The sequence below is a fragment of the Ascaphus truei genome, chromosome 1 (assembly GCF_040206685.1).
Source record: "Ascaphus truei isolate aAscTru1 chromosome 1, aAscTru1.hap1, whole genome shotgun sequence".
NCBI classification, from domain to species: domain Eukaryota; kingdom Metazoa; phylum Chordata; class Amphibia; order Anura; family Ascaphidae; genus Ascaphus; species Ascaphus truei.
Window position 1 is genome coordinate 493,179,537 of NC_134483.1, and position 18,352 is coordinate 493,197,888.

Below are 18,352 nucleotides of genomic sequence, written 5' to 3' on the forward strand. Positions count from 1 at the left end.
TTTCAATATTGCATTTAAACTAGCAACTTCCAAGATACCCTTTATCATTGGGTAATTAGGACGAGGAATCACTTTTTTCTCTAGCCATCTAAATAATTTTCAATTGTTTTATGTGATTTGATTTATTATGGTATTTGCAAATTGTTAGAGATGATCTAATGAGTTGGTTGTTAGACACAGGAACAATTCAGTTTCAAAATGTACAGTATGTGATGGCAGCAGAAATAATCTTTTCTAATAACACATGTAAAACAACAAACCCGAGGGGTTAAATATGTATTATTTAATCCATATATTAAAGTTATTTACTACACATTAACCACATTATTTTAAAATATTTTATTATAAGATACATGAATCTATTAACATTTTCAATGTAAACGCGAGACCATAAACATATTGTATATTTTTTTAATACTTCTTTGGGTTCCTCTGCGAACAAAAAGTCTAATGTAATCTTTCAGGTGAAGTAGGACAAATCCTGTATTAAATTAAGGAATCATCATTGCAAACAAAAAGTGGACCTGACGCAAAAAATATATATATTTTTCCATAATTATCTGAAAATAGGAGTCCAGATTCTTGTGTTCATATGACATCTTCAGTTTCAAAACACAAAATATGTTATGCTTTATGATTGCCATCACAAGTCCAACTTTTCCATTGTGTATTCTATTTTCAAGTATAGATAGAACAGTAGATTGGTATTTTTGATTTTATTATTCCAAGGCTTTCCTTAAAAAAAAAAAAAGGGGGGGGGTGAGAGAAACATGTCTTTAGTTTTGGAATATGTGCAGTAAATTATATCTAAAACTCTTACACTGTACAAATACCTTTAAGTGGTATAAAAAAAAACAAATGTATGCAATATAATATACATAATAAGTCCTGTTGTATACTTTGCTTATGCTTTTCAAAATGATCAATTAAATATAACATAGTAACACATCACCATGCATTAGATGTCATTAGTTGTACCTTCCTCCCCCTTCACATGCAATTTTCACCCTCCGCAAGAGAAAATGTAAAGACAGCTATGTAATGGAGCATACAAAAATGCACAGACACTTTACTAAAGCAAAATTGTTCGTATACAGACTACAGTATACAGGTAAGGTTTGTACCACTCATATGATTTAAATGTACAAGTCCAACACAAATAAAACCCCAATTTATTGGTTTAATTTTAACATTGTATAGAAGCTTTAATCTGTTATTCTGCAGACTAACTGCATACATTTTCAAGAACAAAAAAAAAAGGCCCAAAGCTACTTCTAATGTGACAAAAATACACAGTGCAATACCTATATATCTCTTGTAAAAAGGGTCATTTAGTTTAACCCTTTAGCCAAAGCATCTTAAGCCTGCTGCCACTTACAAGGCATGACCGTAGCAGGACCTATCACTCACCTGGGTTAAAATTCTTATTTACCTGTATAATTATAGGAAGAAGGATCACACTTGATCTGTCGTAACCTGGCAAAACGAAACTGACCTGCCAACATGGAAAGTGGGGTGGGGCAAGCTTAAACCGTGGGGGGGGAGGGACCACTACCCTCCCATAAGCAACGGAGACCAGCTGCACACAGTTAACAAAATACACAGATTCCCAACAAGCTCTGAGAAACCCCAACCATTACACATAATATATATATACATATAAGTGTCAAAAGGAGTGCTAGTGGGCGTGGCTAAATGTATACAACAAAAAACAAAAATGTCCAAAGCTACTTCCAATGTGACAAAAATACACAGTGCAATACCTATATATCTCTTGTAAAAAGGGTTATATTTTTGTTTTTTGTTGTATACATTTAGCCACGCCCACTAGCACTCCTTTTGACACTTATATGATTCCCAACAAGCTCTGAGAAACCCCAGCCATTACCATATATATACCAAAGGAGATGTATAAAGTGATAAGTATATAGTGACTTAAACAGTGATTTAAAAAAAAACAATATTGTGCAAATAAATAGACATAAGTGCAATAAGTGAAAATAAATACAAATATATGCTGCTCAAAACCCTTAGAAGGATGGTCCACAGGAATCCCGCTTGCTGGAACTTGTGTTCCAGACACATAGGAAAAGCGAACTCTGTGTCCCAATCCTCATCCCCTCTGCCCGACTCTCCCGTCGCGTCACTTCCGGTATCGCGGCACGGCTGAAATTCACAGAATGAAGTGGACTCTGAGGTGCAGATCGAGTGCAGGTGAGTCGGAAGCGCCCTGCTGTCGCCACTCACCTGCACTCGATCTGCACCTCAGAGTCCCCTTCATTCGGTAAATTTCAGCCGTGCCGCGATACCGGAAGTGAGACGCCGGTGAACCGGAAGTGACGCGACGGGAGAGTCGGGCAGAGGGGGTGAGGATTGGGACACAGAGTTCGCTTTTCCTATTTGTCTGGTACAAGTTTTATTGCTGTAAGCATACACCCTTAGGGTTTTTTTTAGCAATTAAAGTGTTCATTTTTTGTACGGTACACACTATGTTTGGCTTTCCATTCTCCCATATATATGGCTGATACCTTGGTAACCTGAGAGAATCAAAGTATCCCCAAGAACCCTGAGAGATAGAGAGAAAGAGAAACTGCACGAATTTCCACACTACCCACATCAGTTTGGGTTACATGCTCGGTTACCTATGAAAGAATGTGAGTTCTGAATTTGTAGAGATCAACTGAGTTTGAAGTATTTCCTACAGAGACTGTGTTGCACTATTGTATCATTTTCTTATTCCACATATTCATCAATGAACAAGTTGCGCTCCCCTTTCCTTTCCACAAGTTGGGTACTCCAGTAGCCAGGTGATGCTTGGCGCGGTGTATTGGAGCGGGTCCCACGCAGCGGGGCCTCTGACAATTTCCCCCTCTCCTAAGGGTCCCGATCCTCCTTGGGGGGTAAGCTCCAACCGGAGTGTCTCACCCAAGTGTTCTGGGATACTGCGGCTTGGTTCCAGGTCGCAGATCACCGCGTGGCTGTCCGCCACCATTACATTACTAATAAGGGGAATGGTCCCTATCTGGGGCCTTCCCTACTGCTCTTCGGGTGTCTCAGGGCCTGACTAGGCTAGAACTCTGCCCCTAGGCCCCAGTCAGGGTGCTGGTGGCACCCTGGACGCATCCGTCGTCTCTGCCTGGTCCTGCTAGAATGACTTTGCAAGCTCTCCGCCCGCGGAGGATATCCTGTTCCTCCTCCTGCTAGAGTTCATTGGCAGGGACAGTCCCCTGTGGTATTTCCCTCCCACCTGAGGATTCTGGGCCATGTAGTCCCGCTGCTGCATATGCGGAGCCATTCTAAAGATGGCCGCCGCACTCCTGACACTGTACATGCGCGCCTAACAACGTGGCCGCCCCCACACTCTAGATCATGTGGAGCTCCGGCAATAGCCGGGCAGATCCCCGCACCGGAGGCAGGGTAGGGGACTTGGCTACATCTTCCCCCTGGTGGAGACCTCAAGGATCCCGCTTGAGACACATATACAGACTCTTATATAATCGAAAATGCATATTATACACATACTTAACTTTGTACAATACCATCGAAACCATATATCATATTTCAGTGAGCACGGTCATTATAGAGGAAAACTGTCTCCGAGACAGCTGCTGAGACCCAGTGAGGTGCCCCTAACGAATCATACGCCATTTTCGTTGGAGGGTGTCTCACTCGTGGACTCCGACGAATCTCTTCTCCGACGTCTTCTTGGGAGGAGAGCATACCATCGGCTTGAGGCCCTGGCCCTCTCAAAGTGTGACTCTTGAGCTACATACAGGCATACCCCACTTTAACATACGCAATGGGACCGGAGCATGTATGTAAAGTGAAAATGTACTTAAAGTGAAGCACTGCCTTTTTTCCACTTTACAATGCATGTACTGTACTGTACTGTTTTGTGAGTGCAACTACCTAAGGCTACATGATTGATTGATTGTTTATAGAAATTACACTCTGCACTATATTTGCCTTTATCTTTTTATTCACATATATCACTGAGCTATTTTGCGCTCCTCCTCTCCAAGAAGAAAAGTTGCATGTACTAAAGGCTCAACATGCTTGCTCCAGCCAGCCTTCTCAGAGTCCCGTAGTGTTCCTAACATATCCAGTAGGGTTCAGTTGAACCGTTCCGGAAGGGCATCTCATCAGGATGGTAGGGGGTGGTGCGAGATTTCGATATTAAGAAGCTTCAGGAGCTCTTTGATCAACTTGCTCTCGAAGTCTCTCCCATTATCAGAGTGAATCCGATTAGGTAACCTGTAATGGATAAAGTACTTCTCCCACAGTACTTTGGCTACTGTGAGAGCTTTCTGGTGCTTGGTGGGGAATGCTTGAGCGTATCGGGTATAATGATCTGTTTCTACGAGAACGTTCCCAATACCCTTCGAGTCTGCCTCGATGCAAAGGAAATCCATGCAGACTAGGTCCATGGGACTAGAGCTCTTTAAATGGCCCATTGGGCTGCGAGTGTAGGCAGTGTCTTCCGCTGTATGCACCGCAGACACCGCCGGCAATGGTGCCCCCCCGATTCACGCATCTTGGGCCAGAAAAAACGATCTCTTATAAGTCCAAACGTTTTATCCACTCCCAGATGTCCGAGATCATCGTGAAGGGACCATAGAACATGGTACTGCAACCGTCTGGGTAGGACTAGTTGTCTCCTATCGGGGTGGTTGTGATAGGGGATAACACGGTAGAGGAGGCCATGGTCTATGCGGAACTTGTCCCATTCCCTGATAACAGCAACTGTGTCAGCGGGAGCATGCTTCACTAAGGAGGGGTTGTTTTCTTGGATGGACCGGCTCTTGCATCTGGTGTATCACGAGCTCTTTCCAGCTCATTATGCCATCTTGAGTTATGGACATGCCTTCTGGGAGGCATATATTGGAAATGGTGCAATCAACACAGTGAGAAAGCAACAAACATTGCAAAATCTTGATCAGTATTATTGTTAATAGTAGAAATAATATTTACCTTCCCTCCACACTGCTCCAGCTTCTGCAAAGCACTTGTGACCTGCTCTTTATATCTTTTGTCCATCAATCTTTTTGAAAGCTATCAAAAGGAGAAATTAAATATATTTAAATGTAGTAATTTCTTTAAATAAAAAAGTGAATACATTACTACAATTTTGTCACAGAATTTCGAATTTTCAGTTTGCTAAATGGGATTTACAAAATGTCTGAAATAATAAATCCCTTATTGACATGTACCATGCTAAAAAAATACTTGAAGCAGTGGCAAGAGAATACTGGCATGAGAGATGTGTTTAATTCTAAAATCACAGCCAGCTTGTTCTTTTTGCCTCCAGAAAAAAAAGTGTCTGGCTGGTTGATCTATTTACCATATTGCATACGGACCATAAAGGTCTATCTCAAGATAACGATTTTATTTTAAAAATATTTTACCAGGAAAAAATACATGTAGTTACTTCTCGTTTTCCAGTATGTTCTGGGCACAAAAGAATGTTGACAACATTGCAAGTTACAGTTACAAACATTAACAAAGCTGAAGTGAAATGTGCATTGGGCATCACTTTCGGTGGTGAGGCTATAGTTTTGGCATCTTTTTCAAAGATCTTGGACATTTGGGAAATTGCACGTATGACTTGCACATTGGTGCTTTGATTACAGCCTAATGTACCATGATATGGTGATCCATTAGCCTTATCAATTATGAGCTTTAATTAAGTTATATATACTGGTGGATGCTGTGTTCGGGTATATACAATATATTTAATTTTTTTCATACTACAGTATTTCATGACTGACTATGTACAAGGTACTATTTAAGGCGATATGTGGAAACGTATTTGTTTCCACCTATACCTTAGCCGATTTTATTTTTACTATCTGGTTACTCCACTATATTTGACTATAGGACTTGCCTCGGATTGTGATTGTTTTTTACTTGTATTTTCATTATTTCTTGTCTCTCTTATTTATCCTTAATAAATTCATTATTTGTGTGATATTTTAGGATCACCCGCCTTGTGCCAACTTTTTGAAGGATTTCTGTGCTTTTTTTTCAACCTTCTCCTGTTTGAATTTTTCTTTAAAACAGTTAAACATATTTAAAGTAAGAAACAGCCGAAATATTGAAAGAACTTACAGTACACAGAAAGCTGATTTAAGAGACTCAAGTAAAATATTCCATTGGTGGGGTCTTCAGTAATAGAAGGGAGCAACCAGATTGTTTATTGAAGCTTGAAAACATAAGCAGGTTTTGGGAGCACATCTAAAGCGAGAAGTGCTGTGTACAGTAGTGATGAGAAGCCTGCTCAAATAATTGGGTAACTTTTCCAGAAAGCATTTGAAGAGAACAAGAAAGATGCATCTGAACTCAAGGGACCCAACCTAGTCCAATTAACATATCACAATGGCAATGTTGAAGTTACATAATAAGATGGTATATGGAGTTGTAAAGAATGTCAAGTTTGCGGAAGTGAATTTGGGAAGCTGTACTATACACTGTATCCGCACAGTCAATAATTGGTACTAGCATCTGCTGTGCAATGCACTTTCTGACCAATGGATTTAGGCAGGATTTATTTCTATAAAGTACGCATAGTTTGGAATAGATTTTGGATGTCAGTTTGTCAATATGCAGACCAAATGTTAGATGAGACGTAATATCCAAGTTGTTACACTTGGAGCCTGACGAAGATCTTACTGATAACAGATAAATCAGTTTAAAGCATGTGGTTCAATACCAGAGTACTTGAGGTGGTTTAACACAATAGCGTGGTCAACAGTATCAAAAGATTTGGCTAAATCTTGGAATATTGCCCCAGTCAACTGTCCATGTTCCATTCCACACTGGACCTCATTGCAAATTTGAAGTGAAACTTCTTTGCTGGCACCTACAGGGTTTTCATGGGGAAAAAAAAATCCTTATCCTGTAACAAAAAACCGTAACGCAGGTGACGTCACGGAACTTATGTGCGCATGCAGCATTCTAGCCCGCATGGCGCTTGCACTAAACGCATGTGCACAAGAAGGAGGTATGGCCACACACACACACATACACACACACACACACAGAGTGACACACACACACTCGCAGAGTGACACACACTCGCACAGTGACACACACACGCACAGTGACACACACACGCACAGTGACACACACACGCACAGTGACACACACACGCACAGTGACACACACACGCACAGTGACACACACACGCACAGTGACACACACACGCACAGTGACACACACACGCACAGTGACACACACGCACAGTGACACACACACACAGTTAGTATAAATATAGAAGTGCAAATAGCTAAAACGGGGTGTGTGCCAAGCACGCGTGTTCTAAATCAAACTTCTTTGCGTTTTGGCACTGAAATTGTGTTTTGATTTTTAATTAAAAACATCACTGTCACAAATACAATTACTGTGACAAAAGACAAAGAAGTTTCACTTAAAATGACCGTGCTCAGCACACACACCCTTCTTTTTTTAAGAGGATCGTTACTGTTGGGTGATTTCATCAGAAGTCAGATTGGAATGGACTAAGAACATTTGAATTCTTGTAAAAGGTTGCTTTGCTGGGAATGAACACATTTTTCCATTACTAATAGGAGGCAGGGTAACAAGAACACTCCCAAGCACAAAAAACTCCCCTAACACTGCTTCAGATCCGAAATCTGGAAACGCCTGACTTATTCTGCTACCACGTTAGTGGGCACTCATTAGTTTAAATTGAATTTAACCATCATTATTCAGTTTTGCACTATGTTGTTTTCTTTCCTTTTTTATGTACCTGAGGGGAGTTTTTTGCGCTTGGGAGTGTTCTTGTTACCTTGTCTAAGGGTGTTAGGAAACACCCTCATACCAGCTGCATCTCCGCAGTGGTGATATTTTTTATTTATATTTACTTTAACACTTTTGGTGATTTGGGTTTGCTCTTATTCTCTGTTAGGAGGTAGAATAGATTGATCTGTAGTTGGAGACAATGTTTTAATCACCACTTTTGAAACAGGATGTAGGAACTTAGACTGTAACTGGTCAGGCCCAAATTTTAGCTGACTGCCGCTGTGGTTGGAGTCTATGAGAAGGTTCAACAAGGTTGATTAACTTCAGAAAAAAGTTCACTAATAAATAACCATTACCATATTGCAAGGTTAAAGCAACAGTTTCCCATGACTCCTACCCTTCTTTATTCCCAGGATGGATACCTGGAGTTCTTCTGAGCTGATCCACTCAAATTTCAGGTCTGGGAATCCCCTGGTTCCTTAGATACACTTACCGGGGAAGGAAGCGCTGGTACTTCCTGGTATTTAAATGCCGTGCGTCAAGCATCAGATTCCTATTGGCTCACGTATAAAAAAAAATGTTTCCCCTAGAAGGGACTGCAATGTGCACATTTCAGTAGTAGATATTTCAGGACACAGGGTGTCCCCGGAGCTGACAATAGCACATTTTAGCTCTGTGGATTGCTTAAAGACAGCAATTCCACCTAAAAGCACCTTTGGCCACAGATTTCACCAGGGGGGTCCACCAGAGCTCAACCACACTACTTTCCGTTCCAGCAATCACCAAGATTGATAACTTACCAGGTTAATTGCTGGTTCACATTCCTTGACATTTGAATAATCATCCAATAGAAAGCTGCAATATCATTTCACCCCCCTCCCCCCCTCCCCCCTCCCACACCCAACCCCTCAATGATGTTGCAACTTCCTACTGGCGTTCAGGACCAGTGAGATTTTCTGGCCATTAATTTTTTGGTTTGGAGCTTTAACACTGGCAACTAAACCAGTAAGAATCTCATGAGGCCCGTGCAGCTAAGAATAGTACAGTTAATTTCCAGAGGAAGATCCTGGTTCCAATTCAGTACAAAACTACCAATAACTTAATTTTTTTTTTAAAGGGAGTAGTAGGGGGTTATGCTAGTTTAAGAGGGGCATGTTCAAACTGTCCCTACTAACAGGAATTATACTTAAAGAAGCACATTTTTGCACTCCTACTTCCCAGAGAATGTGAAAAGTGTTTATTCAAACTCAGTGCAGAATATTCCTGTCAATAAATAGGAATCATAAAGCAGAGAAGCTTGAGGTAATAGTATCATACTATGATTATATATTGTACTAACAGGAACAAAGTATTTAATAAAGTTTAGTGATTGGGATTCCATACTGTCCTATCTAATATGAAGAGGAAGAGAAACAAAAAATAGGAAAGAAACTTAAAGAAAACAAAAAGGTAAAGAGCAGTATCTAGCCTCTATTCTATTCAAAAATGCAGTTCCACTTAATGATCTTGTTTTACACCATTTAGTGACCCTGATCACATTTAATTGTTTAAATATTTCATAGGTGCCTTAAAAATGACCACTGAAAATGTTAGTAAAGCACGCTCAGCCAGTAACAAAAACATTATGTACCAGATTTACTAAGCAGCTCTATTCAAAGCCCCTCAGGTGTGTTCCAGTGCTGGAAGGTGTCTTACAGTATACCACCACTGTGTAATAATAGTTATTATGCACTTAGCAATTAGGTTTTTCTGCAAATCATTGAAACAGATCATTAATATACATTTGAAAAACACTTATAAACCTCTAGGCCCATATTTACTATGCAGTGTTATTCCACAGGACACCTTGAAGCACCGGAAGACAATTTGTGCAAATCCAAGTGAGGAGTAAGGTGTATTGTGCCATCTTGTTGAATAGGACCTCTTATTAATTATGTAGTATCACATAAAAAACAGTGTACAAACAACTGAGATATCAATCGTTTTATCTCTTATGGAATCCAATGTTCCAAAGTTTGATAGCAACCTATCCAGACATGCTTGTATTTGCTAAGGAACATTTTCCGTTATGTAACTAAAGTTCAACTTCTTTTCCGCCATAGCTTGGAAATTCTTGCTCAACCCCTCAGAAGTGCAAACCTGAAACTGTACAAGGCCATTGGGTTTATCTTTGTAGGAAATAATCAAGGCCCCCCCCCCAAAAAAAGTGGAGAAAATAAAAGGTCCATCATATAGCAAGTTAAAAGAGCTGTCTCTCCATACCCCCACAGCACACCTTTTTTTAATAGGATTGGAACCAGAGTATCCCTTGGAGCCAAAACACCACATTTTTTACCCTTAGTGACCCCCTGAGATAATTACCGGTGAAGCTACCAGGTTTAAATCGCAATCATGGGGTAACAAAATGGATGCCAAATCACAGGCCAATAGGAATCCGCATCATCGGATGTAGCTTCGTACTGGACAGCAATTTAAATCCCCTTAAAAACCAGGAAGTACTAATGGTAACATTCCCAGTAAGTATCACAACTGAAAATAGAGTGGTTCAGCTCTGGAGGACTTTCTGGTTATAATCCTATAAACAAGAAATGGGGATTAGTTAGGGTGGATTGCACCTTTAAACAATAGTTAAAAAGATACATATGAAGATAGACAATTGAATCACCAGTTACTTCTCATGCTTACACTTGTAAGTAGATTCTTAAGATGGATATTTAGTGATGGTCCAACAGTAGCGCTCAACTGCACCAGAGCATTCAAACCTCTTTCAAAAACGTCACCATCTGAATGTACCTGGAAACAAAAACAAATTATGTTATCCTAAATGTGATGCTATATATGAAATATTTATGCACACAAACACAATCATTAAAAAATTGCACTGTTTAAAGAACATATTACAATTATGCAAAAATGGTGCAGATTAATGAATATTGTTCATGTTTCAAAAATTCACAAAAGTTAAAATTATGGTAAGCATGATAACAATTTCCTGAATAGTCCATCTATGGCAGTGCTCACCCATCAGCCGAGATAGGACAGAAAAACTTTCTACCTGTAGGAGGCTTTATAAACAGCCACACCCCTCCTTACCAGGTACTCTTGTAGCATTAAAGCTGAAAATATATTGTCATACAATCTTAATATACTTCCACAATACACAAAGAGACGGGAATTGGGGTGCACTGCCATGGATGGACTATCCAGGAAATTAAAATTATGGTAATGACAACAATTTTCACTTTTCCTGGTAGTTTAATGGCAGTGGGTACCTACGGGAAGTGCACAAGCAGTACCAAAAAAGAGAGGGAAGCAATAACTACACCACAAGCAAGAAATACTGCAAAACCCATTTATTTATAAGTGCTCACAACACACTGAAGAACCTTTCGGTCAAAAAGCGCATCAGCGGAGGCCTGAACGTCTAAGTGACAGTACTTTATGGAAGAGTTAACAGAGAACAAGAATGCGGCCCTGCATAACTCTGTGGGCGAGACTTGTGCTTTCGCCGTCCATGATGTGCACATTTATCTGGTAGAATGTGCTCTTAGACATTCTGGAGCCTGCCTCCCTTGTACGATATAAGCCTTAGTAATACCCCTTGCAATCCAATGACTTATTGTTGCCTTGAAGGTGGATTGCCCTCTCCTTGCTCCTGAAGGGAGAATAAAAAGTCTATCAGACTTTCGGATTGCCTCCGATCTGTAAAGATAGTGTTTCAGACCTACGCATGAAGAGTCTGTTCCTTGTCAACTACTGGATTTGGACAAAAAGATGGTAGGATCTCCTCCTGATTCAGGTGGAAAACAGAATAGCTTTGGTAAAAACTGCTGAACTGGCCTAAGGACCACCTTATCCTGATGAAAAGTTAAAAGGGCTCTTTAAATCGATGTTGCCTGCAGCTCATCAATTCTGCGTGCTGGTGTTACTGACGCCAGGATCACAGTTTTAGGATAAGATCCATATCCGATGATTGCAAAAAGAAGTTTGAATGGGGGTCATGTGTAGGCCGCTAAACACAAAAGGCAAATTCCAGGAGGGAACAGGTTCTCAGAACTGTGGTTTAATTCTATGCATAACTTGGAAAAAGCACATCACTAGAGCCACCGATGACAGTTGTCTACCTAATAATCTAGAACAGGGGGGCGCAATCTTTTTTCCATGCTGGCTGTCCCCCTCTCCTCGCGCCCCCTCCCCCCCTTACCTTGATTCAGACATCCTGGCGGCATGACGTCACGTTGTCATGGCAACGTGACATCACATGACCCTGCGGCGTCGTTTACGCCTGTTGCCATGGCGATGCGTCACCAGGAGCGTCTGAATCAAAGTAATGCCGAGTTCAGGATGACTGCTACAGACGGTAGCATTCATGCGCGCCTCCCCCGCAGCCCAGCAATCTGTGACTTGGCTGCAGGAGTTGGGTATCGGCATTTGGGGGCGTGGCAAATGTGTCACGGAGCCAGCTCACGTGACGCGACCGCAGCCCCAAATATCATTTTTTGTTGTAGCGGCAAAATGTAGCAGCGTCAACGCTACACTTGCCGCCGGTGGAGTTTTCAGTTTGAACACTCCCACCAAACAACCTGAAATTGCGACGGACGTGCGCTAGCACGTCGCGTAGCAGCCACCCTGAACTTGGCCTAAGGTTTACAGAAGTCCTGCAGCTCCCCCAGCATTAAGTTAAATGCCTTCGGGAAGCGCGCGGGGCCTCTAAACCCTGCGCCCCCCGCAGCGAATCTCGCGCCCCCCACTTTGCGCATTGCTGATCTAGAAAGTAGTTACCTGTACCTTTAGAGAGCGGATACCAATTCCTCTGTCCAGATCTGATTGTAGGAATTCTAGAATGGACGATAGAGGTAGACTCATGAAATCAATCTTTGATTCCTTGCCCCATAGACAAAAACCATTCCAAATCTTATAATATACACTAGATGTGGTTGCTTTTTTTGCTGCAATTAGGTTTTGTATGGCCTTCAGAGATGACAATTTTCTCTGCAGCAGGCTCAGCTCAACCGTCAAAGACAATTTCTCTGGATTGGGGTGCTGAATCAGACCCTGAAATAGGTCTGGTGACACTGGTAACCTCCATTGGGGGCCTTTTAGCATGTTGACTACATGCGGGAACCAAGGTTCTGAAACCAGAATGGTATTATCGCTACGTACTCCGCTTTCTCCCTTATTTTTCTTAGTCCTCTTGGAATTAAGGGTAGTGGTAGGAATATATAAGCTTGGTGGAAATTTCATCTGACCGACTGGGCATCTGAGTTCAAAAACAGGACTCTTATGCTGGCAATGGTGAGATATACTCTTAAATGCAAGTGCCTAAGCCCAGGCACTGATTAGTATCTTTTCCTCCTCCTCTCAAGTTAAGTAACGCAAGGAAAAATGTAGCCTCTTGTATAGGTAAAAAGCTTCTTCATATTTAAAAACTAACACCAGGGTATAACTGGATAACAGGGTATGTACTGAAATTTTGCTATATTTTAGTCATATGTGTATTATATTGAAATGTATGTGTAAACAAGCATGTGAAACTCGCGGCCCACGGGCCGCATGCGGCCCACAACGAACATATTTGCGGCCCAGCCCAGTGGTTCCCCAATCTGTGCGCCATGGCGCCCTGTGCGCCGTGGCTTGCCTAGAGGGGCGCCACGATTATACCTCCCCACCATCCCTCCGATTATCCCTCCCATTATCCCTCCTTCATGCCGGCCGGCCGCAGGGAATTGGCTGCAGGTCAGAGGAAGCTGGGGGCGGGGCTTCTGCTTTGTGTAGAGCACACGGTGAGTGTGTGTGTCTGCTTTCCCGCTCCTGGCTCCTCTGTCTGCTGGTGGCTGCGCGGGTCCCGTCACCTTCTGCCCCGGGTGATAAGAAAAGGTAGGGGTGGTGCTGGGGGGGGGGGGGGGAGAGAGTTAGTTGTACATTTGCCTGTCCTGCACGGATCTCCTGCCTTTCCTCCTCCCCCTCCTCTCCCCCCAGTCACTCACATCCGTCACTGCCTCTCCTCTCCACTGCTCTCGTGTGTGTGTGTGTGTGTGTGTGTGTGTGTGTCTGAGAGAGAGAGTGAGAGAGAGTCAGAGAGAGAGAGAGAGAGAGAGAGTGTCTGAGAGAGTGTCTGAGAGAGAGAGATTGTGTGTCAGAGAGAGAGAGAGTCAGAGAGAGTGTGTGTGTCTGAGAGAGAGAGTGTGTCTGAGAGAGAGAGAGAGTGTGTGTGTCAGAGAGAGAGAGAGTGTGAGTCAAAGAGAGAGAGTGTGTCAGAGAGAGAGAGAGTGTGAGTCAAAGAGAGAGAGTGTGTCAGAGAGAGAGAGTGTGTGTGTCAGAGAGTGTGTGTGTCAGAGAGGTGTGTGTGTGTCAGAGAGAGTGGGTGTGTCAGAGAGAGTGGTGTGTCAGAGAGAGTGGGTGTGTCAGAGAGAGAGGGTGTGTCAGAGAGAGAGGGTGTGTCAGAGAGAGAGGGTGTGTCAGAGAGAGAGGGTGTGTCAGAGAGAGAGGGTGTGTCAGAGAGAGAGGGTGTGTCAGAGAGAGAGGGTGTGTCAGAGAGAGAGGGTGTGTCAGAGAGAGAGGGTGTGTCAGAGAGAGAGGGTGTGTCAGAGAGAGAGGGTGTGTCAGAGAGAGAGGGTGTGTCAGAGAGAGAGGGTGTGTCTGAAAGAGAGGGTGTGTCTGAGAGAGAGAGAGAGGGTGTGTCTGAGAGAGAGAGAGAGAGAGAGAGGGTGTGTCAGAGAGAGAGAGAGAGAGGGTGTGTCAGAGAGAGAGAGAGAGAGGGTGTGTCAGAGAGAAAGAGAGGGTGTCAGAGAGAGAGAGAGAGTGTGTCTGAGAGAGAGAGTGTGTGTCTGAGAGAGAGAGTGTGTGTCTGAGAGAGAGTGTGTGTCTGAGAGAGAGTGTGTGTCCTGAGAGAGAGAGTGTGTCTGAGAGAGTGTGTCTGAGAGAGAGAGTGTGTCTGAAAGAGAGAGTGTGTGTCAGAGAGAGAGAGTGTGTGTCAGAGAGAGAGAGTGTGTCTGAGAGAGGGAGAGAGTCGGAAAGAGAGGGAGAGAGAGTCGGAGAGAGGGAGAGAGAGAATCGGAGAGAGAGGGAGAGAGAGAGTCGGAGAGAGAGGGAGAGAGAGAGTCGGAGAGAGAGGGAGAGAGAGAGTCGGAGAGAGTCGGAGAGAGAGGGAGAGAGTCGGAGAGAGAGGGAGAGAGAGAGTCGGAGAGAGAGGGAGAGAGAGAGTCGGAGAGAGAGGGAGAGAGAGAGTCGGAGAGAGTCGGAGAGAGAGGGAGAGAGTCGGAGAGAGAGAGGGAGAGAGTCGGAGAGAGAGAGAGAGAGAGTCCGAGAGAGAGAGAGAGAGAGAGAGAGAGAGAGAGAGTCGGAGAGAGGGAGAGAGTCGGAGAGAGAGAGTCGGAGAGAGAGAGAGTCGGAGAGAGAGAGTGAGGGAGTCGGAGAGAGTGAGGGAGTCAGAGAGAGAGAGTGGAGGGAGTCGGAGAGAGAGAGAGAGAGAGGGAGTCGGAGAGAGAGGGAGTCGGAGAGAGAGAGAGGGAGTCGGAGAGAGAGAGAGGGAGTCGGAGAGAGAGAGAGGGAGTCGGAGAGAGAGAGAGAGAGAGAGAGAGAGTGAGGGAGTCGGAGAGAGAGAGAGAGGGAGTCGGAGAGAGAGGGAGTCGGAGAGAGAGAGAGGGAGTCGGAGAGAGAGAGAGGGAGTCGGAGAGAGAGAGAGGGAGTCGGAGAGAGAGAGAGGGAGTCGGAGAGAGAGAGAGGGAGTCGGAGAGAGAGAGAGGGAGTCGGAGAGAGAGAGAGAGAGAGAGAGAGAGAGAGGGAGTCGGAGAGAGAGAGAGAGAGAGAGGGAGTCGGAGAGAGAGAGAGAGGGAGTCGGAGAGAGAGAGAGAGGGAGTCGGAGAGAGAGAGAGGGAGTCGGAGAGAGAGAGGGAGTCGGAGAGAGAGGGAGTCGGAGAGAGAGGGAGTCGGAGAGAGAGAGAGGGAGTCAGAGAGAGAGAGAGGGAGTCGGAGAGAGAGGGAGTCGGAGAGAGAGGGAGTCGGGTAGAGAGAGAGAGGGAGGGAGTCGGAGAGAAAGGGAGAGTCAGAGAGAGGGAGAGTCAGAGAGAGGGAGAGTCAGAGAGAGGGAGAGTCAGAGAGAGGGAGAGTCAGAGAGAGAGTCAGAGAGAGGGAGAGTCAGAGAGAGTCAGAGAGAGGGAGAGTCAGAGAGAGGTCAGAGAGAGGGAGAGAGTCAGAGGGAGGGAGAGAGTCAGAGGGAGGGAGAGAGTCAGAGGGAGGGAGAGAGTCAGAGGGAGGGAGAGAGTCAGAGAGAGGGAGAGAGTCAGAGGGAGGGAGAGAGTCAGAGGGAGGGAGAGAGTCAGAGGGAGGGAGAGAGTCAGAGAGAGGGAGAGAGTCAGAGAGGGAGAGAGTCAGAGAGAGGGAGAGAGTCAGAGAGAGGTCAGAGGCAGGAGAGAGTCAGAGGGAGGGAGAGAGTCGGAGGGAGGGAGAGAGTCAGAGGGAGGGAGAGAGTCAGAGGGAGGGAGAGAGTCAGAGGGAGGGAGAGAGTCAGAGGGAGGGAGAGAGTCAGAGAGTCAGAGATGCCAAGTGTCAGAAAGAAAACATTAATTTTATCGTTGTTCTTGTTCTTTTTTTTATACTGTACTTTTCAAAATAAACCTACGTTTCTATGAAAATTGAAGTTTTTGTTTTTTTGCGGCCCATCTAAACTTAAACCTTGTTTATTTGGCCTGTGTTAGCCTTTGAGTTTGACATGCTTGGTGTAAACTGTCCTTATCCAGAATGCTATTATATGACATAGCATTATACTGTCACGATGACATCAACTTTTATCAACACATTTATATTTCTGGGTACTTGATTGAACAGAACAAGTTGCAAAATAAATTGTGATTTATTTCCTTAATAGACAAACACACGACATCTGCAGAATACACTTAAAACAACACTCACTGGGATAAGGAAATGAAAGAAATTGTCCCTTGGAATGAAAGAAATTGTCCTTTGCTTGCCAGTGCAAGAAATGCAGCCTTGGTTTTAAAAGTCCTGTGGTTATGTGGTTGTTAACCCCTTCACTCCTGGACTGGTTGCTGCTGTACTGGAACAAAGTCTTGCATCTTTACATCATGGATTAAAATTCAAGAATCACAGTGGGAATAATTGGGAAGCCACATTTATAGACTGCCCAAAGCTATCTTTAACATGTGGATCCAATCCCCTTGTGGGAACAAAAAAAAACCACGAATAGCCAAGTGACCCACAGTACATAAGACCGGTCAAAAGGGCTGTCCGGTGGGCAGGGCGCATGGGTCAGGTTGACGCCCATGCCACTTAGCATACCTGGGCTACACCCAGTTCTTGGGGGCCACTGGGTCTGGTCTCTGTCTCCAAGGTGTCACTAGCCTGACATCTGCTGTGCATCAGTATGCCAGTATTGTATACATTATGGGCCTCTGGGTCTTGTCATAATTGACACTCTTTTAGACAGGGGGACTCTAAATCTGTGGGAGCCTTTTGAGGCTCCATCATAAAAATAATTATAACCCTTTGAGGCTTCGTCATAAAAATACCGAAGCTCATTCACCCATATCACAGCTGGGGGTCCAAGTAATTCCTGCTTGGACTTACAAAAAAATACATCCTGCCTTACCATTTAAGATCTGCTATCATGTGTTGGTTAGAGGGTATGGCAAGCAATGCATCGTCTTTTACCCTCGCAGACAGGGAATGACCTGCACATGGGGAATAAAAATGGCGGGGACAGGGCAACAACAATAATGCATGGCAAATCAGGTATTAACCCTTTCCTCCCCCTCACATACATTATGCAATTAAAGATTATTAGATTCAGCATTAGAGAGGGCTATATTAGTAAGAGACACGTGGACTAAGGATACATGGACTAAGGATACATACTCCTGAGGAAGCAGGAACCCCCTGTGAAACATGTAGAGTTGCCAGTGGACCAGGAGTGTAACACCCATATCCCGGAAGTGACGTCAGACGCCAGCAGGAACAGCTAACAAAATCACATCAACCAGAGGGAAGGGGAACTCAATCACCTGGCTACATGGTTTATGAACTAACTCTGGTCTGTGAGTTAAACCGTTTGTTTTTAAATATGAAGAAACTTTTTTACCTATATAAAAGAGGCAACATTTTCCCTTGCATACTTAACTTGTAAGGAGGAGGAAAAGATACCAATCAGTGCCTATACTCAGGTACTTGCATGTAAGTGCATAGCTGCTCACCATTGCCACCATAAGAGTCCTGTTTTTGAACTTGCTTCACTATTGTGTTTTCTCTTTTCTTTTTAATTTTTGAGGTATGCTGGCCACTTATCATTCGGCCCCAAGGTTCCTGAGAACCATCTCATCCTTCTTGAGGCAAAAATAAACTTTGCACCAGGAAGCCTTCGCAATAATGGGAATCCCGTTTTTGACCAAAATGAGTAGATGGCCCCTCGAATAAGCGCAGGCAGAGATAATTGTTTAAGGAGGAATCCACAAACCAGGGACAAAGTCACAAAGCTCTTCTAGCTACCGACAAGGCCATAGATCTGGCCACTAACCTCACAGAATACAGCAATGTCTCTGAAATGAAGTACATGGCCAACTTTGTTTCTGACATTAAT

The 18,352-nt window shown here is 43.8% G+C and overlaps 1 protein-coding gene across 4 annotated transcripts in view; it reads right to left on the reverse strand.

Annotated features, from left to right (window-relative positions):
* Positions 1 to 324: 324 nt before the first annotated feature.
* Positions 325 to 18,352, reverse strand: part of PACRGL (parkin coregulated like) — a 40,247-nt gene continuing 22,219 nt past the window's right edge. For all 4 annotated transcript variants that reach the window (XM_075568663.1, XM_075568674.1, XM_075568685.1 and 1 more), the window contains exons 6-8: positions 10,447 to 10,554; positions 4,972 to 5,052; positions 325 to 735 (exon numbers count right to left, since the gene is read on the reverse strand). In XM_075568663.1, coding sequence (XP_075424778.1) covers positions 679 to 735; positions 4,972 to 5,052; positions 10,447 to 10,554 — 246 coding nt within the window. In that variant the 3' untranslated portion in view covers positions 325 to 678. The remainder of the gene's footprint in view (positions 736 to 4,971; positions 5,053 to 10,446; positions 10,555 to 18,352) is intronic.